The 27480-nt window shown below is 45.4% G+C and overlaps 1 protein-coding gene across 3 annotated transcripts in view; it reads left to right on the forward strand.

Moving 5' to 3' along the window:
- Window positions 1-27480, forward strand: part of abca4b (ATP-binding cassette, sub-family A (ABC1), member 4b) — a 147573-nt gene that overhangs the window by 82257 nt on the left and 37836 nt on the right. For 2 of the 3 annotated variants that reach the window (XM_072574615.1, XM_072574616.1), the window contains exons 24-28: window positions 5749-5942; window positions 6748-6835; window positions 8748-8953; window positions 11281-11320; window positions 18187-18267. In XM_072574615.1, the coding sequence (XP_072430716.1) occupies window positions 5749-5942; window positions 6748-6835; window positions 8748-8953; window positions 11281-11320; window positions 18187-18267 (609 nt within the window). The remainder of the gene's footprint in view (window positions 1-5748; window positions 5943-6747; window positions 6836-8747; window positions 8954-11280; window positions 11321-18186; window positions 18268-27480) is intronic. The other variant, XM_072574617.1, reaches the window with a different exon arrangement.

Below are 27480 nucleotides of genomic sequence, written 5' to 3' on the forward strand. Positions count from 1 at the left end.
CGAAACGTCGATTCTCCTGTTCCTTTGATGCTGCCCGACCTGCTGTGCTTTTCCAGCATGTGATTTTAATAAACCAAACACAGATAGGAAGATTAATAAAGTAGATTGGATTGCCTACAGTATGGAAACAGGCCCTTCAGTCCAAACCGACCCTTCGAAGAGCAACCCATCCCCCTAACTAATGCATCTAACACTATGGGTAATTTAGCACAACCCGCACATCTTTGGATTGTGGGAGGAAACTGGAGCAAACCCACGCAGACACTGGGAGAATGTGCAAACTCCACACAGACAGTCGCCCAAGGTGGGAACCGAACCTGGGACCAGTGCTAACCACTGAGCCACCGTGCCACCCAGTCTACCACGTCCAGCCTCTATTGCATTGATGTTTCAGGGGTTAACTTCCCATGTTATTCAGTGCTGATTTCACAGTAATTGGCCAGTGCTGTGAGTTCACATCAGCCACATATTCGTTTAACTGAGGGTCAAGCCTCAAAGTAAGCAGCAGTCCCGTCTCTCAGAGCCTGCACCATTCACCACCTCCTATCGCTCCATCAGTATTACCCCTACAACAATGCAGCACTCCCTCAATTCTGAAAAGATTGTCTTGGAAATCGGCTATAGTTGCTAAAATGAGAAGCCCAATCAAAATGATGGTGGCAATCTATAAAAGGAGACCATGGGAGTTCTATCCTTCCAAATAAGTCAACGCAGCGTGATGACAATAAAAGGCTAGTTAAATTCAGATAGCAACCTCATTGGGCTTTCTGCATTGGGAATACCAATGAATTATATTATTGGGCTAACCTCAATTATACAGTAAGGAGAGGTCAATCTGGCACAGCTACATCCATAGCTTCAGGAGTGGCCACTATATATTGGCACCACCTTACCTCATCTCTATGTAGGTGTTGAGCAGTATTCGAACTGCAGGAGGTCCGTTTCACATCTACAGCTGGCCTGATTGATCAGTTGAGCTACCTCCTGGGTGCAGCAATCTGTAGTACGTGGACACAGCCAACGAGAGCATGTGGATATAGCAAGGGAGATGACAGAGGGACTGCTGGCAGATTAGATGGGTTGATTGAAATGAGTCTGTTGTGGGACAGTATCAGATGATAGTCTAAGCCCAGTGATAGTGTGGGCACAGATGGTGAACGGGCTTGGAGGGGGATAGATGGCAGTCAGGGACTCCCTATCATAGTGGAGGGAGTGGTTTCAGGAGCAGACACATCACAGTGGGGTGATGCATTACTGCTAAGTTTGCTAGACCTAAAAGGAACATTCTTTGTCCCTCCCCAGAAGCAGGGCTGTAGAAAACATACATCTCATGGATTCAACCCTTTTTTACTTCCTCTTACTTCTGAGATCTAGGAAATCAGGCAGACTGAGGTTAGAATTAGAATCATAATTAAAGTAGGGACACACCACAACACCTTCTGATCTATTACCTTCTCATCATTCTGTCTCTTTTAAAACAGGGAATAGGTGGGGTTGGGGCTGGACAGATTTTTACTCTCTTAATCATCCAACAGAACTGAAAATGTGTTGCTGGAAAAGTGCAACAGGTCAGGCAGCATCCAAGGACCAGGAGAGTCGATGTTTCGGGCATGAGCCCTTCTTCAGGAATAGCTCATGCCCGAAGAAGGGCTCATGCCTAAAACATCGATTCTCCTGTTCCTTTGATGCTGCCTGACCTGCTGCGCTTTTCCAGCAACACATTTTCAGCTCTGATCTCCAGCATCTGCCGTCCTCACTTTCTCCTATCATCCAACAGAACTAAACTATTCTTTTTCTGGAATTTAAAATTGTCTAATAATGTCAGACTCTGCAAGATAGATAATGAAGACACCACTATGTATATACTATTGGATTCTATTGCATGTATAAAACATTACATTTGGCATATATTGGATAAAAATGTTAAACTACAAAGCACCAACCTCTCTATTTATTTAATTTATTTTATATAAACTGTACGATGCATTTAATGCCAGACTACAGTATCCATACAATACTCCGACAAGATTGTGTATGTTGGTTTCTGCTACAGTATGCTTTTATACAGTCCTTTTAACATTCTAAAATTTGTTGGAAAAGCACAGCAGATCAGGCAGCAGGAGCAGGAGAATCGATGTTTCAGGCATAAGCTCTTCATCAGGAATGAGGCTTGTTGGCCGTGGGGCTGCAAGATAAATAGTGCGGGCTGGGGTTGGGGGGGAAGGTAGTTGAGGATGCAATAAGTAGATGAAGGTGAGGGAGAAGGTGATAGGTCAGAGAGGAGGGTGGAGCAGATAGATGGTAAGGGTGAGGGCCATGACAGGAGGGCAGTGCCGAATTGGAGGCTTGGGACTGGGATAATGTGGGGTTGAGGGGAAATGAGGAAATTGTTGGAATCCACATTGATCCCGTGCGGTTGCAGAATCCCAAGGCAGAATGTGAGGCATTCCTCCTCCATGCGTCGGGTGGTTAAGGTTTGGCAATGGAGGAGACCCAGGACCTGCATGTCCTTGACGGAGTGTTGAAATGTTCAGCTACGGGGCGTTGGGGTTGGTTGGTGCGGGTGTCTCCCCACAGCTACCTAGACAACACCTCCTCCCACCCTATCATCTGTAAAAACGCATTGCCCTATTCCCAATGCCTCCACCTCCATCGCATCTGTTCCCAGGATGACCAATTCCACCTTAGACAATCCCATATGGCCTCCTTCTTCCAAGATCGCAACTTCCCTTCCCACGTGGTTGACTATGCCCTCCAGCGCACCACCGCCCTTGAACCCCACCCCTCCAAAGCAAGAAAGACAGAACGCCCCAGTCCTCACCTTCCACCCAACCAACCCTTGGATACAGCACATCATCCTCCGCCAGTTCCACCACCTACAAACAGACCCCACTACCAGAGAAATATTCCCCTCCCCTCCCCACTCCAGGCCATTCCCTCCTCAACTGCCTCAATGGATCCACAGCCCCTAACCAGCCCACATCCCACTCCCGGCACCTTTCCCTGCCCACTGCAGGAAGTACAAAACTCGCGCCCACACCTTCCCCCCCACCTCCATCCAATGTCCTAAAGGATCCTTCCACATCCAACAGAAATTTAGCTGTACCTCAACCTGTCATCTACTGTATCGGTTGCACCTGATCAAGTCTCCTCCACATCGGGGAGACAGGACGCCAACTTGCGGATTGTTTCAGAGAACATCTCTGGGACACCCACACCGACCAATCCCAACACCCCGTGGCTGAACACTTCAACTCCCCCTTCCACTCTGCCAAGGAGATGCATGTCTTGGGCCTCCTCCACCACCAAACCCTCACCACCCGACGCCTGAAGGAAGAATGCCTCATATTCCACCTTGGGACCCTACAACCACACAGGATCAATGTGCATTTCAATAGTTTCCTCATTTCCTCTCCCCCCACATTATCCCAGTCCCAAGCCTCCAACTCAGCACCGCCCTCCTGACCTGTCCATCACCTTTCCCATCTATCTGCTCCACCCTCCTCTCCGACCTGTCACGTTCCCCTCACCTTCATCCACCAAACTCATTCCCAGCTACCTTCCACTAAACCCCACCCCCTTCCATTTATCTCTCAGCCCCCTGGCCCATAAGCCTCATTCCTGATGAAGGACCTATGCCCAAAACATCAATTCCCCTGCTCCTCAGGTGCTGCCTGACCTGCTGTGCTTTTCCAGCATCACACCCTCGACTCTGATCTCCAGTGTCTGCAGTCCTAACTTACATACTAAAATTTGCCAAGGAATTTCTTAAGTGCATTAGCAAATGAGACTTGATAACCGGCCAAATAGAAAATGTTAAGACAGGTGACAAAAATCTTCATCAAAGAGGTGGGTTTGGAAAAGACAGACAGAGAGTTGCATGGATGTTTGAGATTAACATTCCAGAGTTTAGGGCCATGGCAATGAAAATACAATTACCAACAGTGAAGTAGTGAAAACTGGGGACATGCAGTAAACATCCAATGCTGCAATTTACCAACTTACCTTGAGTTATGAAAGTTCACACCTGCACAGTACACATAGGGAAAAAAACATAGAACTGTTAACATTACCAGCACGATTTAACCTCCATTAAAATGAGGTAAAAACTGAACTGCTGTGCTCTTCCAGCACCACTAATCCAGTATCCTCCATTAAAATGAATCAATCGTGAGGGGTTTGAGTTCCTGTTCCTGGCATGTACATTTGTATAAAACCATTCCTGTCAGTTACGCAGAGAAAGATATTTTCCCCACCTTATTTTTGAGGTTTCAATGAATCATAAACAGTTGCTGCTTTTGTGGGTTCTTGATGAAACCCATCCCATTCAAGAGAGACTATTGGTTGGTCAAAGAATTTCAACCATGTTCTTTCTGGTTAAAGCCTCCTCTCAGACTCTGCTGCCTGTTGAGTCTGGAGGAAGTTGGGCAACACATCAGTAATAACATAAGTTGTTGTGCTGTGGTTTCATCATTTTAGGTTAGAATTTTATTGCACTGGCAACACTTAATTGCGGATTTTTGTTTTTTAAACATGATCCTGAGAGAAATTTCAAAATATTGATTCTGAAGTTTTACTCCAGCTTGGGTCACTAGCTTCACTGAGTATGACAACAGTTTTTGAAGATTGTTTTTTTTAAGAACCTCAATGTTCCAGCAAATGTTTTTCAATTTAACTGTGTGCTAGTCACCTCTTGCAGTCCAGCAGTATAAAAAAAAACAAAAAGAATTAAGATTCTCCTGTAGGTCTGAGTGCATTCTGGAATGAGACTCAATAAGTGAACAAAACAAGGGCTAGAACATAATGTTTCGCAAGTGTCACCTCCTTCATTGAACTGTACTGTGATGTCATCCAAGGAGGGTTCCAGGTTAATGTTCACTTTGCACAGAGCTAAGAATACAACATGGTTGATAGTTAAACCTATGTGAGCCAGATAGGTCTGACCTGAAGCCTTCATGCATATATTGTGTTGGCTGAGGTTTGCTCTTAATAAGGCAACCTTTGCTGGGGATGGGGGGAGGTTGGTAGGAGTGTAGCGGAGTATTCTTCTGTGATCCCTGATCACAGAAAGGTCGGTGAAAAAACCCTTCCCTTCCAGAGAGGAGATACTTGCATTGCCAACATTATGTCTTCCAGGTTGAGAGAAATCCTGAGGGTTTTTCTTCCACAGCTTGCTGCTGCTTTGCATACCAATCTTGGGCTGAAATATGCATGCAGTGTCAGGGGCCATGTAATCTCTCAGCTAGAACACAGATTTCTCAGTAATGATTAGTAACTTAATGTGCAAGGACGTTTGAAACCAAATCATAGCCAAAGAACCTCGGGGCAGAACATGCTGATACCAGATCTTCCAACCCACCTTTACGTTTGGCAACATGTACATGTACCTACGCCAGTAAACAATGAGTGATTAAATACTTTCTATCCTACAAGATAATGACAGCCCAACGTTTTGGAAGAGCTAAATCCAGTAAATGTGTTGCACTTGCAGCCTGATAGACATTTCACCTTTCTCAAATCTTCCTCAGCTTGAAAGGTCTCAAGTATTGGGTTACAGGAATTTATTTTGGCTTTGAGATTATCAAGCAAAACGTGTAATTCATTCCAAGAGAGAACTAGTGTGGCGTTACAGATAAAACTTTATCAAAATTGATTCTTGTTCAACAAAACATTGGCTGAAGGCTCCCTCTAGTGGACGGCATTGACTATTAATAGTAATCTAATAAGATTCCATGTTCTCCCACTTAGGAAGAACCATCATTCTCTCCACTCACCATATGGATGAAGCAGATCTTCTTGGTGACCGGATCGCAATCATCTCTCAGGGAAAGCTGCAGTGTTGTGGATCCTCTTTGTTCCTGAAGAATTGTTTTGGTTCTGGTTTCTATCTGACCCTAGTTCGCAGGATGAAGAAGGCAAAACAAAGGAAACAAAATGCTATGGTAGTATTAATGCATCTGCATCTTACTGTGTATACACATGAGGAATAACATCCTCTGTATCTGCGTAGAAAGCGCCTGAAAGGTTCTTGGGTTGTAAAATCAGACCAAAGGCTTTATTTGTGAACAAACTATTGAAAACCTACCTTCATCTTTAATGTACATGCCACAGAATTGAGTTTTTCTGGCTAGTCAGCATAAGCAAGGCATGCACTATCCATCAACTCTTGTAGAATGGTGAATATTGTCCCTGCCTTTGAGCCAAACACTCTGGGTTCAAACCGCACTCCAGGAGCTGGTGAGCAAATCCAAGAAAGTCTGTTAGTAATGTGCGAAGCAAGTTGAGAACCAACCCTGCAACTATATGCCACAATTGTAGGTGGTAAGAGTGAGAAAGTATCCTGGTCAGCCACATGATGGTAAGAATCTATAGCTCCAGAATACAACTTTTATATAAAAAAAAGTAGATGTTGTCATAGCAGCTACAACTGTCTGTATGGACTGTATTATCATCGCCCACTACCTATTTGTTGCATGAGCAGTGTTGCTTTAAACCGCATCGCATGAATGAAGCAGGAAATTACACAAAACATCTACTCAAAGGAAGCACTTCCGCAGAAACAATACAGCTTGAGGGAAATGGGGTCAGAAGCAGAATTTTAAAAAAAGATCAAAGGATCTCTCCTGTCCAAGTCAAATCCTTCTGCCAGTTAGAACCCATGTAGTTAGATTGCTTTTTATTTGCTATTTGTGGCGGTTAGTATTTCATCTGATCTCTGCTTTTCTTTTACTCACAAACCTATCACAGCCAACATGTACCTGTGGAACAGGCTGTAGCTGCTCCTGCTCCAACTGTTGTCCTATTGATGAAACCCTTCCAGAAGAGGAATTAGACGGTGAGGTTTGCATTTTCTGCCTTGCTTTTATCAGTGTTGCTCAAGTACTGTTCGACCATAAGAAAGTTCGTCCAATCTTTCCTACCTGTCTGTGTTTGGGCTGAACTTTGGGCTTATTTTGAGTCTCATTGCTCAGCATCTCAACTCATCTCATCTGCTCTCAACCTAAAACTGGACAAGCCCAAACTGCTGGTTAACACTAAAAAGTTTGAAGTATTTCTATTTCCTTGACCCCCAAGAGATGGCACTGGTCAAGTCATTATGCAAGCATGCAATGGCATTTCTGTTACATCATTGATTCAAATCTTTCCCACCTTCACCCTTGTTATTTCCTAACCCTCATCACAAGCTTTCTGTTCAGTGTTGATGGGAAGAAAGGTTGTTTGACAATGTTCAATAGGTTAGACCCACAGGGTCAGCCAACAGGAAGCATGCTTGATTTGGCAAATGCAGCTCAACAGTTTCTATGAGGTTCTGATTCTGCGGGAGTTCACATTAGTAAAGTGTTGCTTGGTGAACCTTCAAGTCATAGAGTCATAGAGATGTAAAGCATAGAAACAGGCCCTTCGGTCCAACCCGTCCATGCCGACCAGATATCCCAACCCAATCTAGTCCCACCTGCCAGCACCCGGACCATATCCCTCCAAACCCTTCCTATTCATATACCCATCCAGATTCTATTTAAATGTTACAATTGTACCAGCCTCCACCACTTCCTCTGGCATCTCATTCCATACATGTACCACCCTCTGTGTGAAAACGTTGCTCCTTAGGTCTCTTTTATATCTTTCCCCTCTCACCTTAAACCTATGCCCTCTAGTTTAGGACTCCCCTGGGAAAAGACTTTATCTATTTATCCTATCCATGCCCCTCATAATTTTGTAAACCTCTATAAGGTCACCCCTCAGCCTCCGACACTACAAGGAAACCAGCCTCAGCCTGTTCAGCCTCTCCCTGTAGCTCAGATCCTCCAACCCTGACAGGATCCTTGTAAATCTATTCTGAACCTTTCATGTTTCATAACATCTTTCTGATAGGAAGGAGACCAGAATTGCACGCAATATTCCAATAGTGGCCTAACCAATGTCCTGTACATGAAGAAAGAATAAATATATGTGCTAAAATTGTAATAATTATGAAATTTTAACTGAGCATGTTTATCATTTAGTAAGAATGAGATTTTTTTAAAATCACTTCTCAGCCTTTTTTTTATTTATTCACTCACGGGACGTGGGTGTCACTGGCTGGATCAGCATTTATTGTCCATCCCTAGCAGTCCTTGAGGATGTGGTGGTAAGCTGCCTTCTTGAATTACTGTAGTTCATGAGCTGTGAAGACAGCCCCACTGAGCTATTAGGAAGGGAATTCCCGAATTTTGCCCCGTGACACTGAAGAAACAGTGATATATTTCCAATGTATGGTGAGTTGCTTGGACAGGAACTTTCAGGTGGCAGTGTTCCCATGTATATGTTGCCCTTGTCCTTCCATGTGGTGGTGGATTTGGAAGTATTTATTTCACTGATGGCAGAAGGGTTGGCAATTTTACCATCTCATCTAAAAGGCAACTCCTCTGACAGTGCAGAACTCCCCCAGTACTGTACTGGAGTGCCAACCTGGATTTTTGTGCTGAAGCCCTGGAGTTGGACTAGAACTCTGATCTTTCTGATTCAGGACTGAGAGGGTTTACTGAGCTGTAGCTGATACCATTTATATATTACTGTTACAGTTCATGTATTATGATCCTTGCTGTAGGCATTATGTGTTATACCCAAGTAGCTAACTATATGAGACACTGATGTGCTTTAAATTTGAATTAATAATCGGAATTGATTGCCTTTTATGTATAAAGACTGTAGTAAACTTGTAATGAATGGCCGTTCACTGTAGTCTTTGTTGGTACTCCCACATACAGGTGATGTAGATGCATTGACAAATCTCATCAAACATCATGTTCCCGACGCCAAGTTGTTGGAAAATGTTGGTCAAGAGCTTTATTACCTGCTGCCCAATAAAGATTTCAAACATAGGGCCTACGCTAGCCTCTTCCGCGAAATTGAGGAGACTCTTCAGGATTTAGGCCTCAGCAGCTTTGGGGTATCTGACACTTCACTGGAGGAGGTAAGACTGCTTATTATTTATCATAAGGAGCTGATCTTTTTATATTCTTTGGCAGTTTTCATTTGAAGTTGTAAACCATGACAGTCAAGCAATGTATTCGCCCATTCAGTGTGTTGTTTGCAGAGACGCCATGTCATATTTGCCAGAATTTTACATGAAGCCTGTGGCTCCGAGTCAGCCTCTCCTTAACTGGCTCTTCATTTGCAACAGTCAGCATTATTGGCTCGAGGTGGGAGTTCGAAATGGTTGATCAACAGTGCAACCAGGAGTGCTGGTCTTGGCTGGAACTGCAGACAGTTCTCAAACAAGGGGCAACTTTTTCACACAGAAGGTGGTGCATGTATGGAACTGGTATAATGACAACATTTACAAGGCATCTGGATAAGTATATGAATAGAAAGGGTTGAGAGGAATATGGGTCAAAAGGAACTAGATTAATTTGGGATTTCTGGTCAACATGGACGAAATGAACCGATGGGTGTGTTTCCGTGCTGTACAGCTCTATGACTCTCTGACTCTAAGAGAAGCCACTAACCCAGTCGGGCATCAGACTGGCAGGCATTGGCAAAGGAGCTGGGGGGCAAACGGATAGTGTCCGACATGTCAGGGCTTTGGTAAGATTGCTGGGGATTGGGGAAATCGGCATTGTACAGGGGTACTTGAACCATACCCCTCCAACCATCTCGACAACAAGATTGTTAACTTTCAGGCCATTAATTGGCCAATTAAGTGACTGAGTGGACACAAGGGCAAACAGATTGTGGCAGCAGGTAGGGTACAGGCACAGCTGCCATGGCATCCTGGACTGTCTCGACTGGGATTTGTAGAATTCTAACTAGTGTGTGACTATTAGTCTACAAACATATTGCATGGTCCTTGTGCAATCACCTTCTGGATGGTTTTAACAAGGAAGTTATCTTGGTAACAGTAAATTGATTATTGTCCATGGTATGAAGTGGAGAAAGGAATTCTATGTTGGCACAATCAGTACTGTGCAGGTATTCCAAGGTCAAATTCTGAAACAGTATTAACTGTTACTAGGAGTAAGAGTGCTTGCTGGCTTGGGTGTTAATGGGGTGTGTCATGACATAGCAGAAAGGGTCACCCCAATGTAATGACCTGAGCCTCTCAATGGACTGTTCCCCACTAGGACCCTGTTTCATCTGTCTTTATCGCTGACTTGATTCAAGCTGCAGACCCAGCAGGGCTCACTGCTTCTGATGAGAATTTTAAGCAGTGCTTTCTGTAAACCACCAGCGCAGTTACCTACAATGGCATCTACACTCAAAGTACCTCCAACTTCATTGATAAACCAAAAATCATCTTTTCAAATGAAGACATACTTGGTTTCCCTTCTTTTGTGAATCCTTTATACCTGTATGCAAAGTTTCCTAGAGTCACATGCTCTCATAAATGACAAATTGAATGTTACATGCACGTGGACATCATTGCTTTTCGAACAGCAAGCAATGGTTAAAGTGAGGTCTCTTAAATTAAGACTTGAATTTCTATGGACGTTCGCCCAGTCACTCACCAGAGTTTTTGCAGATTGTGTTTTAAAAGATGCTGTACTCTACGTAAGAGATTTGACTAGAGAAAGAGATCATTCCAAAGTGAACATACAATATTAACTATCTACAGAGGAGGCAATGGTCTAGTGGTACTGTTGCTGGACTGTTAATCCAGAGACCCAGGTAATGTTCTGAGGACTCGTGTTCAAATCCTGTCATGGCAGATGGTGGTATTTGAATTCAATAAACATCTGGAATTAAGAGTCTAATGTTGACCATGAGTCCATTGTTAATTGTTGGAAAAATCCATCTGGTTCACTAAGGTCCTTTAGGGAAGGAAACTGCCATCCTTACCTGGAATTGCTTACATTTGACTCCAGATCCACAGCAACACGGTTGACTCTTATCTGCCCTCTGGGCAATTAGGGATGAACAATGAATGCTGGCTTGGTCAGCGATGCCCTTATCCTGTGAATGAATAAAAAATATATACATTCAACCCTCACACGTGGTCTGAGCTGCCGTTGCTCTCTCAGATTGTCATGTATCTATGACATCTTCATGACGTCCTGTGTGCATGCTCAGTAGTTCGCCTCTGAGTTAACCATTTATTCTGCAATGACCTTAATATTGAGGATCCACAATAACTAGGCACCTAATGTCTAACCTTGCCAGGCGCTTATCTTCATACCTCACCATGAAATTGCTGACGAGTATGTTCCCTTTATTGAGCGTCTGCAAAAAATATATTCTTGTGTGAAAGAGCTGAGATGGACAACTACCTGTAATTCAATTCTGTTCTTTGCTCATTTTTAGATATTTCTAAAGGCCACTGAAGATCCTGTGCCTGGAGCAGGTAAACAAGCAATTCCGACAATTCAGAAACCCACGATTCATGTAGAACATGTTGGGGTAAAATTGATGTACTGACAAGTAGTGAACAAACTTGCATTTATATAGCAGCTTTCTCAACCTCAGGACCAGTGTTCCTTCTAAGGTGCAACTGTGCAGAATCTCAAATGTTATTCTGCAGCCACATGCAAGTCAACTCTGTTCATCACCACCTGTACATGTTGACGCAACAACATTTAAAGGCTCCACACACTTCCCTTTAAAGAAAAGTTACACGCAAACCTTAAAAAGTTATCAGAAATAATACTGCTCAGGACATCCTAAGTGCTTCACGACTATAAACGTTTTGAAGAGTAATCATTGTTGTTAAATAGGAAACACAATCCAGAAAGGCCAAACAAATATCAAGGAAATATATGAACAAGTTAGCTGTTTTCCTGGTAAATAAATGCCAGCCAGGACCTTCCATGCTATTTTTCAAGTAGAACCATGAAGTCCCTTATGTCCACATGAGAGAGTAAACAGTCTGGATTTAATGTTTAACGTGAAATGATGTACCTCTGACCACGCAGCATTCCCTCGGCATTCTATCAAACCATCGGCCAAAATTGTGCTCAAGCCCCTGGAATGTGGCTTGAACTCATTACTTCTTACTCCAAGGTGAGAGCAGGTCAGTTCCAATACCTTACTGTGATTATAGTGACTGTATGGTCCTTTGACAGTGAGGCACAAATTTACAGATATATACAATTCTCTTGAGACCTATGCCTGAAGGCAAGTCCAATCCAAGACACTGCAATCTCCATCACAGGGAGAAGAAGGAGACAGGTCCTGAATCCATTTCCAGCAAAACAATGGAGCCAACAACAATCGCCCAAAGGCATCTGAATCAATGTGGAAACATCCATTTTTACTTGACCATTGTAGCCTGGGCTGAAAATGTGTTGCTGGAAAAGCGCAGCAGGTCAGGCAGCATCCAAGGAGCAGGAGAATCGACATTTCGGGCATGAGCCCTTCTTCAGGAATGAGGAAGGTGTGTCCAGCAGGCTAAGGTAAAAGGCAGGGAGGAGGGACTTGGGGGAGGGGCGTTGGAAATGCGATAGGTGGAAGGAGGTCAAGGTGAGGGTGATAGGCCAGAGTGGGGGTGGGGGCGGAGAGGTCAGGAAGAAGATTGCAGGTTAGGAAGGTGGTGCTGAGTTCAAGGGTTGGGACTGAGACAGGTGGGGGGAGGGAAATGAGGAAACTGGAGAAATCGGAGATCATTCCTTGCTGTTGGAGGGTTCCTAGGCGGAGGATGAGGCGTTCTTCCTCCAGCTGTCGTGTTGCTATTGTCTGGCGATGGAGGAGTCCAAGGACCTGCATGTCCTTGGTGGAGTGGGAGGGGGAGTTGAAGTGTTGAGCCACGGGGTGGTTGGGTTGGTTGGTCCGGGTGTCCCAGAGGTGTTCTCTGAAACGTTCCACAAGTAGGTGGCCTGTCTCCCCAATATAGAGGAGGCCACATCGGGTGCAACGGATGCAGAAATGATGTGTGTGGAGGTGCAGGTGAATTTGTGGCGAATATGGAAGTATCCCTTGGGGCCTTGGAGAGAAGTAAGGGGGGAGGTGGGGGTGCAAGTTTTGCATTTCTTTCGGTTGCAGGGGAAGGTGCCGGGAGTGGAGGTTGGGTTGGTGGGGGGTGTGGACCTGACGAGGGAGTCACGGAGGGAGTGGTCTTTTCGGAACGCTGATAGGGGAGGGGAGGGAAATATATCCCTGGTGGTGGGGTCCGTTTGGAGGTGTCGGAAATGGCGACGGATGATACAATGTATCTGGAGGTTGGTGGGGTGGTAGGTGAGGACCAGTGGGGTTCTGTCCTGCTGGCGATTGGAGGGGCGAGGCTCAAGGGCGGAGGAGCAGGAAGTGGAGGAGATGCGGTGGAGAGCATCGTCGATCACATCTGGGGGGAAATTGCAATCTTTGAAGAAGGAGGCCATCTGGGTTGTACGATATTGGAACTGGTCCTCCTGGGAGCAGATGCGGCAGAGACTAAGGAATTGGGAATATGGGATGGCATTTTTACAGGGGGCAGGGTGGGAGAAGGTGTAGTCTAGGTAGCTGTGGGAGTCAGTCGGTTTATAGTAAATGTACATGTTGATTCGGTCGCCCGACATAGAAATGGAGAGGTCTAGGAAGGGGAGGGAGGAGTCTGAGACGGTCCAGTTAAATTTGAGGTCGGGGTGGAAGGTGTTAGTAAAGTGGATGAACTGTTCAACCTCCTCGTGGGAACACGAGGTAGCGCCGATACAGTCATCGATGTAGCGGAGGAAAAGGTGGGGGGTGGTGCCAGTGTAGCTGCGGAAGATGGATTGTTCCACATATCCTACGAAGAGGCAGGCATAGCTGGGCCCATGCGGGTGCCCATGGCTACTCCTTTGGTTTGGAGAAAACGGGAGGATTGGAAAGAGAAGTTGTTCAGAGTGAGGACCCTGATGAAGGGCTTTTGCCCGAAACGTCGATTTCGCTGCTTGTTGGATGCTGCCTGAACTGCTGTGCTCTTCCAGCACCACTAATCCAGAGTGAGGACCAGTTCAGTCAGTCGAAGGAGGGTGTCAGTGGAAGGGTAGTGGTTGGTACGGCGGGTTTGGAAGAAGCGGAGGTCTTTGAGTCCTTCGTGATGGGGGATGGAAGTGTACAGGGACTGGAGGACCATGGTGAAGATAAGGCATTGGGGACCGGGGAAGCGAAAATCATGGAGGAGGTGGAGGGCATGGGTGGTGTCCCGAACGTAGGTGGGGTGTTCTTGGACTAAGGGGGACAGGACCGTGTCGAGGTATGCAGAGATGAGTTTGGTGGGGCAGGAGCAGGCTGAGACAATGGGTCGGCCGGGGCAGTCAGGTTTGTGGATTTTGGGCAGGAGGTAGAAACGGGCGGTGCGGGATTGTGGGACTATGAGGTTGGAGGCGGTGGATGGGAGATCCCCTGAGGTGATGAGGTTATGGATGGTCTGGGAGATGATGGTTTGGTGGTGGGAAGTGGGGTCATGGTCAAGGGGGCAGTAGGAGGAGGTGTCCGCGAGCTGGCGTTTAGCCTCAGCGGTGTAAAGGCCGGTGTGCCAAACTACTACCACACCTCCCTTGTCTGCCGATTTGATAGTGAGGTTGGCGTTGGAACGGAGGGAGTGGAGGGCTGCATGTTCCGAGGGTGAGAGGTTGGAGTGGGTGAGAGGGGTGGAGAGGTAAAGGCGGTTAATGTCGTGGTGGCAGTTGGCTATGAAGAGATCGAGGGCAGGTAAGAGGCCAGCACGGGGTGTCCAGGTAGATGGGGTGTGTTGGAGGCAGGAGAAGGGGGCGTCAGAGGGTGGGTGAGAATCCTGGTTGAAGAAGTAGGCACGGAGGCGAAGGCAGCGGAAGAATTGTTCGATGTTTCGCCGCCTGTTGAACTCGTTAATCCGAGACCATGGGGAATGAAGGTGAGGCCTCTGCAAAGGACTGATCTTTCATCCTCAGAGAGGAGTAGTTCTGGAGGGATGGTGAAAACACGGCAAGGCTGGGAGCTAGGACCTGGTGTGGGGCTGAGCTGGGAGTGGGGACGGGGTTAGATGTGGGGGCGGGAATGGGATGGGGTTAGGCGTGTGAACAGGGATCAGCGTGGGGGCAGGAATCGGGCGGGGATGGAGATCGGGGCGGGGTGGGGTTCAGCATGGGGGTGGGATCCATCTTCCGCAGCTACACTGGCACCACCCCCCACCTTTTCCTCCACTACATCGATGACTGTATCAGCGCTGCCTCGTGCTCCCACGAGGAGGTTGAACAGTTCATCCACTTTACCAACACCTTTCACCCCGACCTCAAATTTACCTGGACCATCTCAGACTCCTCCCTCCCCTTCCTAGACCTCTCCATTTCTCTCTTGGACGACCGAATCAACACGGACTATAAACCGACTGACTCCCACAGCTACCTAGACTACACCTCCTCCCACCCTGCCCCCTGTAAAAACGCCATTCCATATTCCCAACTCCTTCGTCTCCGCCGCATCTGCTCCCAGGAGGACCAGTTCCAATACCGTACCACCCAGATGGCCCCCTTCTTCAAAGACCGCAAATTCCCCCCAGACGTGATCGACGATGCTCTCCACCACATCTCCTCCACTTCCCGCTCCTCTGCCCTTGAGCCCCGCCCCTCCAATCGCTACCAGGACAGAACCCCACTGGTCCTCACCTACCACCCCACCAACCTCCATATACATTGTATCATCCGTCGCCATTTCCGCCACCTCCAAACAGACCCCACCACCAGGGATATATTTCCCTCCCCTCCCCTATCAGTGTTCCAAAAAGACCACTCCCTCCGTGACTCCCTCGTCAGGTCCACACCCCCCACCAACCCAACCTCCATTCCAGGCACCTTCCCCTGCAACCGCAAGAAATGCAAAACCTGCGCCCACACCTCCCCCCTTACTTCCCTCCAAGGCTCCAAGGGATCCTTCCATATCCGCCATAAATTCACCTGCACCTCCACACACATCATTTACTGCATCCGTTGCACCCGATGTGGCCTCCTCTATATTGGGGAGACAGGCCGCCTACTTGTGGAACGTTTCAGAGAACATCTCTGGGATATCCGAACCAACCAACCCAACCACCCCGTGGCTCAACACTTCAACTCCCCTCCTACTCCCACCAAGGACATGCAGGTCCTTGGACTCCTCCATCGCCAGACAATAGCAACACGACGGCTGGAGGAAGAACGCCTCATCTTCCACCTAGGAACCCTCCAACCACAAGGGATGAACTCAGATTTCTCCAGTTTCCTCATTTCCTCTCCCTCCACCTTGTCTCAGTCCCAACCCTTGAACTCAGCACCACCTTCCTAACCTGCAATCTTCTTCCTGACCTCTCTGCCCCCACCCCCACTCCAGCCTATCACCCTCACCTTTACCTCCTTCCACCTATCGCATTTCCAACGCCCCTCCCCCAAGTTTCTCCTCCCTGCCTTTTATCTTAGCCTGGTCATTCCTGAAGAAGGGCTCATGCCAGAAACGTCGATTCTCCTGTTCCTTGGATGCTGCCTGATCTGCTGTGCTTTTCCAGCAACACATTTTCAGCTCTGATCTCCAGCATCTGCAGTCCGAACTTTCTCCATTGTAGCCTGGAGCTAGTGATGGTAGATTTCCATCATATGGCTGATCTTTGCTTATCATCCAATTATGTTGGAAGGATTTACGAGTTGAAACCCAGCCTGTTTGGCTTTGTTACAAACACACCCTCATTGACCAGCAAATCCTGGAGTGAGAGTTGCATCTAGAGTTTTTGACAGGGACATAACTCACTGTGCCACAAGACCTTCCAATTATTCAATATAGCCAAGTCTTTGAGATACAATCTTACAATTTAAACAGGTAGAACTTTCCATCCTTTTTCATTGTTAATAAGATTCTGATTAACAAGCTGAAGGGTCTGCATGTTCCCAAAGCTACAGGTATTTAGAGAATTCATACGTGTTGCAAAAGAAATAGTCAGGGGCACATTTATGGTTTTGCTTTTGATAATGTTCTATGATGTTAATTGTTTCCCAGGTGATTACAGAATGCTAAATTTAACTGACATCTACAGTTGAATACATTGCTTTGAATCAGTTGTAATCAGTTGTGGGCGGCACGGTGGCACAGTGGTTAGCACTGCTGCCTCACAGCACCAGAGACCCGGGTTCAATTCCCTGACTCAGGTGACTGACTGTGTGGAGTTTGCACATTCTCCCCGTGTCTGTGTGGGTTTCCTCCGGGTGCTCCGGTTTCCTCCCACAGTCCAAAGATGTGTGGGTCAGGTGAATTGGCCATGCTAAATTGCCCGTAGTGTTAGGTTAGGGGTATGGGTGGGTTGCGCTTCGGCGGGTCGGTGTGGACTTGTTGGGCCAAAGGGCCTGTTTCCACACTGTAAAGTAATCTAATCAATGGTCCTGGAAATTATACACAACAGGCTGAACTTATAGCAGAGCATTTTGACTGTACAATTCAGCCAGTAAATTGAGACGGCCAAGCGGAACTTGCTAGTTGTTACATGTGGGCAGTCTGTTTGCTTCATGCAATGGCATCTCACCCTTACCCTCACTGTTTCTTAAAGCAATTCGCTGGTTTTGCAAATTAATTACTCATTAACCTCGTCACGGCAAGTTAACTCCGATAATTATCAGAGTAGGTGCTTTTTAGTGACATGGCAATAATTACTGCAGTGCCAAGCAACTTCTCTGGCCCAGTAGTTGAAAAAGTAAACTATGGAGTCTCTTTAATTCAGGCAAATTACAAGATGTGGAATTGTAGCATTAAAAATCAATTACCTTTTGTTTCTCCCTTTCTTAGTTCAATCCTTCCTTTGCTCTCTTCCTTGGATTTAGAGTATATCTAATCATTTCTGCTTTTCAGTTATTTCTGCATAAGGAGGGCAGGATGGCTAGTTTGCAATGCAGGGTGACTTCAAGAGTGCAGGTTCAATTCCCACACTGGTTGAGGTTACTATGAAGGTCCTGCCTTCTCAAAGTCACCTGAGCTATGGTAGCTGTCAGTTTAATCTCAACACTAGCCATCTCTCTCTCTAATAATAGAGCAGCCTTACCATCCTCTGGGACCATGGCAACTATTGCTATTTTAATAATCCTTCCATCGCATTGGTGAAGGAGATACATCAAAGTTCCAATGCCCCATTGCTCTTGTCATTATTATCGGTGGTTTACACTGATTTTAAACTGATTTTCAAAGTCCAACTCATGGGGATTCATGAGATGCCTTCTTCAGCACCCCAATGCATAAACTTGACCAAAGTTCAAGATTTATTCAAGTTACTAATAACTTCTTTTATCATTGTTCTTTTCTTTGTTACTCATGATCTTTGCAAAGGTTGTCTGTTACTAAGAAAGTCAGAAGCAGGCCTTAACGAGGAACACAAGGCAACAGTTGTCAACATTGATGCTAACAATGGTGAGCATAAAGGAACATTCTAATCTTTTGGTCTCTTAATTCTATAATAAGACATACAATTCCACATCCATGTTTGGTGAGAACATGAGACAACCATTGTCCAAAAATATGTACCCTGGATGACCCCTTCTTTCACTATCCAATTTCATTGAAGACTTCATTTCTAATTGACCTTTGGGCTTATAATGGACCAAACAGCCACTTTCTGTGCTGTAATCATTCTATGGTACAATTCTATATATTAATATCCTTTGTCCTTTTCCAGTCCATTTCTGTAAATTTGCAAGCATTGATTTTTTTTTCAGGTCTATTTGTTTAATCATATACTCTTCTGTCACAAGATACCACTCTTAGTCTTGCAAATTAAGTCAGTCCCACCCCACAGAAGTTTATAAAGCTACAGTAATTTCATATTCAATTGCTATGTCACAAACAAACCATAAATAAGGAATTGCATTCCGGATTCAGCATGCGGATTGACTTTTTTTGAAGTTCCCATTTTAATTGTTGACGTTTCTGCTTTCACCCTTTGAACTCAATTCCTGACACTATCTTTGAGAGAAACCAGGGCACCAGTTCAAAAGTCATTGCAACACATACACAAACACTGCTGTTCCCAGATCTCTGACCCGACTACAAAATAAACCAATCACTTCGTAATGAAACCCATTAAGACTGTGATTCTTTCCACCTTCCCATTCCACCGCCACAGTAAAGGCCCTTTGAAACTGCTGACCAAATTTTAAAAGAACAATTATGGGGCATTAAATTTAATAACTTCCACATTAATAATGTGGCTGCTAATCTCTACTTCTTTGGAATTTGGTCTGCAAACTTAAAAAACCCCTCAAAGTTTACTTCAAAGGACAAAATACCAACAGTTGGATCATTTGTTGCCAAATTGCTGTAGTCTTTATTCAGTACATCAGTATCGTGAAGGAAGGGCACAATTATCTAACTAGTAAAGGGTACTAATTCAAACTTCAATGGAATGAGTTCTAAAAACTTACAAAATCACTAGGTAAACAATTCTTGTCCATTTAATAACTGTCTATATTTAAAACTGTAAATACACAGGGCTGTATTTTCTAGGCCTTGTGGCCAAGACTTGTAAGTGGGGCACTACATCAGGCCAGCCCCTTAACTCATTTCCAACACCAGGGATATTTCCCAGTGGTATCCACTCTATGGAGGTTGGCAGCTGATTCACGTAGAGAAAGTGAGGACTGCAGATGCCGGAAATCAGAGTCGAGAGTATGGTGCTGCAAAAGCACAGCTGGTCGGGCAGCATCCAAGGAGCAGGAGAATCAATGTTTTGGGCAAAAGCCCTTCATCAGGGAATTCACATGGTTTAGGCCTAATTCGGGTCACCTTGGCAGCCACCGACAAAACCACCTGATGAGGCATAGGACAGCAGTAGGCCATTCGGCCTATTGCACCTGATCCTTCATTCATTGAGATCCTGGCTAATCTGATAACCTTCAATACCACATTCGTGGTTTTCCCTCATAATCCTTGATTCCTTTACTGATTAAAAATCTGTCAATTTGAGCCTTAAATATATTGAATGACCCAACCTCTACAGCCCTTTGTGGTAAAAAATAATCCATAGATTCACAATCCTTTAAGAAAAGAATTCCCTCCCCATCTCTGATTTAAATGTGCAACCCTGTATTCTGAGTTAATGCCCTCTGATCATAGACTCTCCCATAGGGCAAGACAATCTTTCTGTATCTACCTTGTCAAGTTCCCTAAGAATCTTATATGTTTCAATAAGGTCACCTTTCATTTTTCTAAAACCTGACAAGTGCAGGCCCAATCTACTCAACCTCTCCTCATAAGACAGACCCTTAATGCCCAGAAAAAATCTAGTGAACCTTCTGTGCACTGTCTCTAATGCCTTGAATCCTTAGATAAGGGGCTTAAAACCATTCACATTATTCTAGCTTTGGTCTGACTAATGGCTTCCATTGTTTTACAAAACCTTTTATACCCTGTTCCCTTTGAAATAAAGTCCAACGTTCCATTTGCCTTCCCTATTACCCTATTGGATGCTAGCTTTTTGTGATTCATGCATGAGGACTCCCGAATCCCTCTGTTCCGTGGCTTTCTGCAATCTTTCTCCATTTAAATAATATTCAGCTCCTCTACTCTTCCTACCAAATGGAGGTGACCTGACAGCGATTGAGACTCCGTGCCCCATGGACAGAAAGGTCCCACTCCCGGCCTGTCCACTCCCAAACAGCCCAGCAGCTTCAGCGCTGATTGATTTTTATTTAAGTCCACACACTTCAACAGTACCCACCTCACCTGGGGCTGGTGAAACTGCAGAGTTGCCCCTAATTGAGCCCTCTGATTGGGCCTGGCAAACATGGAGGTAGCCAATTAGGAGTAGATACAACCCTTGTTTGCGGGCCGCAGAACTGCCATTGGATTCCAACAATGGAACTCCAGAACCCATGAGAAAATTCAGCCCACAGTATGGACCCCAACCTGAACTGTGTCGCTGAAGGGGTGATGCAATGATGTCAAGGCTACTTCTGGTCTATAACTACAATGAAGAGTTCCACCAGACACACCCTTTATTCTCCACCAATCATCCATCTTCTGCTCTTCTATTGAAACTTGTAATGCAACCTAGCTTCACAAGGGACTAAGAATCCAATGGTTTTGCTCAAGTGGACAATATTCATGAAGGTCTTTTGTCCAAAACATTGATTTTCCTGCTTCTCGGATCCTGCCTGACCTGCTGTTCTTTTCCAGCCCCACTCTAATCTGGAGAATATTCATGTTTGATTCTTTGTGATAAATATTTGAGCATTAAAGGTCATTATACTAATGCCCAGACTTGGGCACTTCCAGCAAGGGTTAATTGGGTAATGATGAGGCTGCTTTTTATTTTTTCCTCCTCCATAATCCAACATCTCTTGAGGATATTATCACTTTCACTCAGTTGAGCTACACAGCGCAGTGCAAGCACCAGCCTTTCCCAGTGTTTCTGCCTCAGTTTTTCCCTGACTAAACTTGTTGAGCCATCGGGCAGGGAGTGGCTGTTCTTTAATCACTACCTACAACTCCATGCCACAACAGGAATACTCTCTCATCATCATCCTGCAGAAAACATTCATTTCAGAACGTCTGGTACAGAAGATGCCTTTAAATTATAGTCAAGTTAAACAGAAGAACAAAAGGGTTGTGGAGCAGTGATGTCTCATTGATGTGAAGTTGCGTAATTATATTTACATTTAATTATTAGGCTGCCAGATGCACACTTACATGGAATCACAAAATAGTATTATTGGTAGCTTGCAAATGTAATTACGTTGAAATGTAATTTCAAAATCTAAACTGATAATTAGAGGGGAAGGAATACTTTTGTACAAAGCACATTCCCGCTTAATACTGAATTGTCTGCTTTCATTTGGAAGTGCAGAAATTGAATATTGCTGAAAAAGTACCATGTTGTCAAAGAGTTTTGTCCATCGTGCCTGTTTGAGAAGCAGCATTCTTGGCTTTGTCCGGGTAACTGCAGGATGAAAGATTTTGACAATACGTGCTTCGGTTCAGCAACATTCACAGTCAATTTCATTCTGTTATTGATGATCATTATAGAGTGGCCTGCTCCAATGTTGTTATTAAGTCACAAGTAAACATAGATGATGAAGACCATTTGGGTCATCATAGCTCAACCAGCCAGAAGAAACCATCTCTCCAATTACAGTAATTGAACATTTCCACCATGTTTACTCTCACCACCCTCTTAATTCTGATATTAATTCCAAATGAACCTTTTTCCAACTGAACCTTTCTCCAATGGCCACCATTTAATTTGAAGCAGCTCCCTGGGTTTATTACGCCTGGGTGGAATCTAGTGGTGTGGGCTGTGGTGAGATGTGTGGCAGATTTTGATGAGCAGGGTCCATCTCAATGTCGAGATCATCTCACTCCATCTTTTACATTTCCACAAGTAGTTTGGGAGATTCTAACTGGTGCCCAGTAAGATACTAATTGACAGGGATTAATGCTGGTTGACAGCCTACATTCATAATCAACCTCCCAACTCATCTCCCCACTCAATTCACCAAACAAGCTCCATGTTGGGAAAATTTGACAAGGAAATCATAGAATCCCTACAGTATGGAAGCAGACCATTCAGCCCATCGAGTCCACACCAACCCTCCAAAGAGCATCCCACCCAAACTCACCCACCCCCATCCCTGTAACCCTGCATTTCCCATAGCTAGACCACCTAACCTGCACATCCCTGGACATTCTGGGCAATTTAGCATGGCCAATCCACTTGACCTGCATAACCTGTTCTCAGACTGGGCCAGGCTGCAGCTCAGGGTAGCTCACTTTCTGTCGTAGCACTCACTCACCAACCTGCATGCTCCTAGCTTCCCTGCCTAGCCTTGCCTTGCCATTTAGTGCAGTCACAACCACAGGCAGCTTGCCTTTCTGCTGAGCAGCTCTCAGTCTAGGGTCTGCACATCTTGTAGATGTAACACACTGCTGTTCTATCTCACTCTTCCGCCATCTGCTAGCAACTTGCGTGGCTAACACAGTGCACCTGCAGTAAGCATACACTTGCATATCCCAAAGTGTTGGGAGAGCAGTCCTCAGTGAAAATGATGACACCACCCATCAATCAAGGGATCCTGTAAGTTGGGGGCAGCGTCCAATACCAGATCAGGAGATTGGCTACAGTCAGGTGTCCTGTTGTCGGGGAGGTGATTTCTCAGTCAGAGGGTTCTTTGTTGAGGAATCCATTAGCTCTGTAGTGGCCAGTCCAGGAGCAGAGCTATTGTAGTCGGGTCGTGGTCAGTGGGCTGGGCATGTCTTCTCTGGGGTAAAGATAAGAGTGGTGCTGGAAAAGCACAGCAGGTCAGGCAGCATCCGAGGAGCAGAAAAATCGACGTTTCAGGCAAAAGCTGTTCATCAGGATGAAGGCCTTCTGGATGAAGGGCTTTTGCCCGAAACGTCGATTTCCTGCTCCTCAGATGCTGCCTGACCTGCTGTGTTTTTCCATCACAACTCTAATCTTGACTCAAATCTCCAGCATCTGCAGTACCCACTTCTGCCCAAGTCTTCTCTGGCGCTATCCCGTCATGTTGGTCAAGGGGATGTGTGCCACAGATCATTGAGTCTATCCTTAGAAACTAAGGGCATAAGGTGATGGGGGTCAGAATGTTGGCACAGTGCTTTAGCTTACAGGACTGGGGGCTGCAAGTTCTGGGCAAAGACACAATCCAATTGATGATGGAGCTTATTAGAGAATTGCGGAGCCATATCCTCCTCAGACTCTTTCTTTGGCTGAGCAGGGCAGATTCAGAATACCAGTGTCTACCCAGGCTTTTCAGATGGTTTGCATGCAAGTGCTGTGGCTGTTTCTTAGTGGATACCCACTTAATGCTGTGTTGTTCCAGGATCAGCATACGGAAAGATGGGGCAGAATTTGAACAGAAGAGAAGCCATATGGGATAGGCAATTAACGAGGCAACTTTGCTAAGATAAAACTTGCCAGGCCTTGCACCGAGAGACACTCTAAAAAAACTCATGATTCGGAGATGCCAATGTCGGACTGGGGTGTACAAAGTTAAAAATCACACAACACCAGGTTATAGTCCAACAGGTTTAATTGGAAGCGCACTAGCTTTCAGAGCGTCACTCCTTCATCAGGTGATTGTGGAGGGCTCAATCGTAACATAGAATTTATAGCAAAAATTTGCAGTGTGATGTAACTGAAATTATACATTGAAGAATTGATTGTTAAGCCTTTCAACTGTTAGAATACAGTGATAGTTTCACTTCTTTCATGTGTAAATCACAAAACCCTTTTTTTTAAAGTTGCATTCTTGGGTTAGCTGTTAACAATGGTGATAGCTAGACAATATGTTGAAGGTGTTAGCCCCCTGTGTTCTCTGTCTATGACCTGATGTTTAGATTGATTCCAATCTAAAAAGTGAGATAACAGAGTTTTACATAAATTCATGCAGTTTTTGAGCTCAGAGTTCTACATGAATGTATGTGGTTTTTGAGCAAAGTGCAATGTAACTCTGCAAGTACAAAAAACTTCACCACACAAAATATATGTGTGCATGTGGGTCTTTGTCTGTCTGTGTGTGTGTCTGTCTGGGGTGGGGGTTGTGAGTGTGAGAGTGTGTGTGTGTGTGTGTGTGTGTGTGTGTGTGTGTGTGTGTAGTGAGTGCAGAGTGTCTTAAGTCTGTGAGAGGGTGCATGTGTGGGAGTGTGTATGTCTATAAGGGTGTGTGTGGGTGTCTGTGTGCGCATCTGTGTGTACCTGTGTCCGTATGTATGAGAGAGTGTGTGTGTGTAGGAATATCTGTGTGTGTGTGTGTGTGTGTGTGTGTAGTGAGTGCAGAATGTCTTAAGTCTGTGAGGGGGTGCATGTGTGGGAGTGTGTATGTCTATAAGGGTGTGTGTGGGTGTCTGTGTGCACGTCTGTGTGTACCTATGTCCGTGTGTATGTGAGAGTGTGTGTGTGTGTGTGTAGGAATATGTGTGTGTGTAGTGCAATGGTGATCACCTGTAATGTGACATGAACCCAAGGTCCCGGCTGAGGCCCTCCCTATGGGTACCGAACTTAGCTATCAGCCTCTGCTCGGTCACTTTCCTCTGCTGCCTGTCCCGAAGTCCACCTTGGAGGATGGTCACCCGAAGGTCCGAGGCTGAATGTCCTGGACCACTGAAGTGTTCCCCAACTGGGAGGGAACCCTCCTGTCTGTTGATTGTTGTGCGGTGCCCATTCTTCCGTTGTCGTAGCCTTTGCTCGGTTTCCCCAATGTACCATGCCTCAGGGCATCCTTGCCTGCAACATATAAGATAGACAACGTTGGCTGAGTCATATGAGTACCTGCCATGATCACCTCCCACCTTGTACATGGCAGGTACACACACAGACAGACAAAGACCCACATGCACACATATATTTTGTGTGGTGAAGTTTTTTGTACTTGCAGAGTTACATTGCACTTTGCTCAAAAACCACATACATTCATGTAGAACTCTGAGCTCAAAAACTGCATGAATTTATGTAAAACTCTGTTATCTCACTTTTTAGATTGGAATCAATCTAAACATCAGGTCATAGACAGAGAACACAGGGGACTAACACCTTCAGCATATTGTCTAGCTATCACCATTGTTAACAGCTAACCCGAGAATGCAACTTTTTTAAAAAAGGGGTTTTGTGATTTACACATAAAAGTGAAACTATCACTGTATTGTAACAGATGAAAGGCTTAACAGACAATTAATTCTTCAATGTATAATTTCAGTTACATCACACTGCAAATGTTTGCTATAAATTCTGTGTTACGATCGAGCCCTCCACAATCACCTGATGAAGGAGCGTCGTTCCGAAAGCTAGTGTGCTTCCAATTAAACCTGTTGGACTATAACCTGGTGTTGTGTGATTTTTAACAAAACTCAGTGCAATTCGATATTAACCAAAAATGTAAGATTCATACCTCAGGCTTTGGTTTGCCATTTTATATACATTTCAGACACCACAGTTTCAAAGACAACATTTTCTGGATTTTCTTCATATCCCAGTGAATATTGTTGTGGGCCTTCTCTTCATTATTCCACCTGGATACGTCAGTTTCTGCTGAGATTCTGAATCCCATAGTTTTAATTTAACTTAAAATAGTTCCTGAAAAAGTAACATTTGCTTCAAATTTCAAATAAATTCTCATTCCTTTCAAGGTTTTGGCATCGATTCTCATGGTTTAGGGTGAGCATTTTGTGTGAATTAATTTCAACATTTTAGTATGGTGCTGGAAAAGTAGTCTTCAAACCCATCGACTCCCACAGCTATCTGGATTACACCTCCTCCCACCCTGCCTCCTGTAAAAATGTTATCTTTTACTCTCAATTACTCCACCTCCGCCACATCTGCTCCCAAGAGGACCAATTCCACCATACTGCATCCTTCTTCAAGAACTGCAATTTCCCCTCCCATGTGGTCAACAATGCCTTCCAGCGCATCTCCCCCACATTCCACACCTCTGCCTTTGAACCCACCACCACTCTCCCCACCCTCACCTTCCATTCAACCAAACTCCGGATACATTGCATCATCCGCTACCTACAAACAAACCCCACCACTAGGGATATATTTCCCTCCCCACCCCTATCTGCATTCTGCAGAGACCATTCCCTCTGCAACTCCCTTGTTAGGTCCACGCCTCCCACCAACCTACCCTCCACTTCCAGCACCCTCCCTTGCCAACACAAAAGATGTAAAACCTGCACCCACACCTCTCCCCTCACCTCCATCCAAGGCCCCAAAGGATCCTTCCACATCTGACCGAGATTTACCTGTACTTCCACACATGTCATCTACTGTGTCCATTGCTATCAATGTGGTCTCCTCTACACTGGGGTGACAGGACACCAACTTGTGGAACGTTTCAGCGAACATCTCTGGGACACACGCACTAAAGAACCCCACCGTCCTGTGGCCAAACACTTCAGCTCCCTCCCACTCTGCCAAGGACATGCAAATCCTGGGCCTTCTCCACCACCATACTCTAGCCACCTAACGCCTGGAAGAAGAATGCCTCATCTTCCACTTTGGGCGTCTCCAACCACATGGAATCAATGTCAATTTTACCAGATTCCTCATTTCCCCTCCACACCTTATCCCAGACCCAACCCTCAAACTCGGCACCACCTCTTAAACTGTCTACCTGTCCCTCTTCCTTCCCACCTATCCGCTCCACCCTTCACTCCAACCTATCACCATCACCTCCCAGCTTCATCTCCCTATTGCATTCCTAGCTACCTTTCCCCCAGCCCCACCTCCCAGCCATTTATCTCTCAGCTCCCCTGGGCACCACCCCCTCATTCTGACGAAGGGCTTACACTCAAAATGTCAACTCTCCTGCTCCTCGGATACTCCCTGACCGGCTGTGCTTTTCCAGCACCACACATTTCGACTCTGATCTTCAGCATCTGCAGTCCTCACCTTCTCCACATTTTAGGTATTGAAAGCTTTAATTGTATACAAGGGCTGTCCATGGCTGACAGTGTATACACAGTCCACTGAACCATCACTTCCTAACAACAGCCTAAATAAATTATCATCTGATATCCTCATGCAATCAGCATTCTGGTTATAACCTTTCCAAAAACCAGACAAAAAGCAGAATACTTGGGAAGCCAAACACTTCAGACTAAGTTTCTCCA

This window comes from Chiloscyllium punctatum, chromosome 7, assembly GCF_047496795.1.
Source record: "Chiloscyllium punctatum isolate Juve2018m chromosome 7, sChiPun1.3, whole genome shotgun sequence".
Lineage (NCBI taxonomy): Eukaryota > Metazoa > Chordata > Chondrichthyes > Orectolobiformes > Hemiscylliidae > Chiloscyllium > Chiloscyllium punctatum.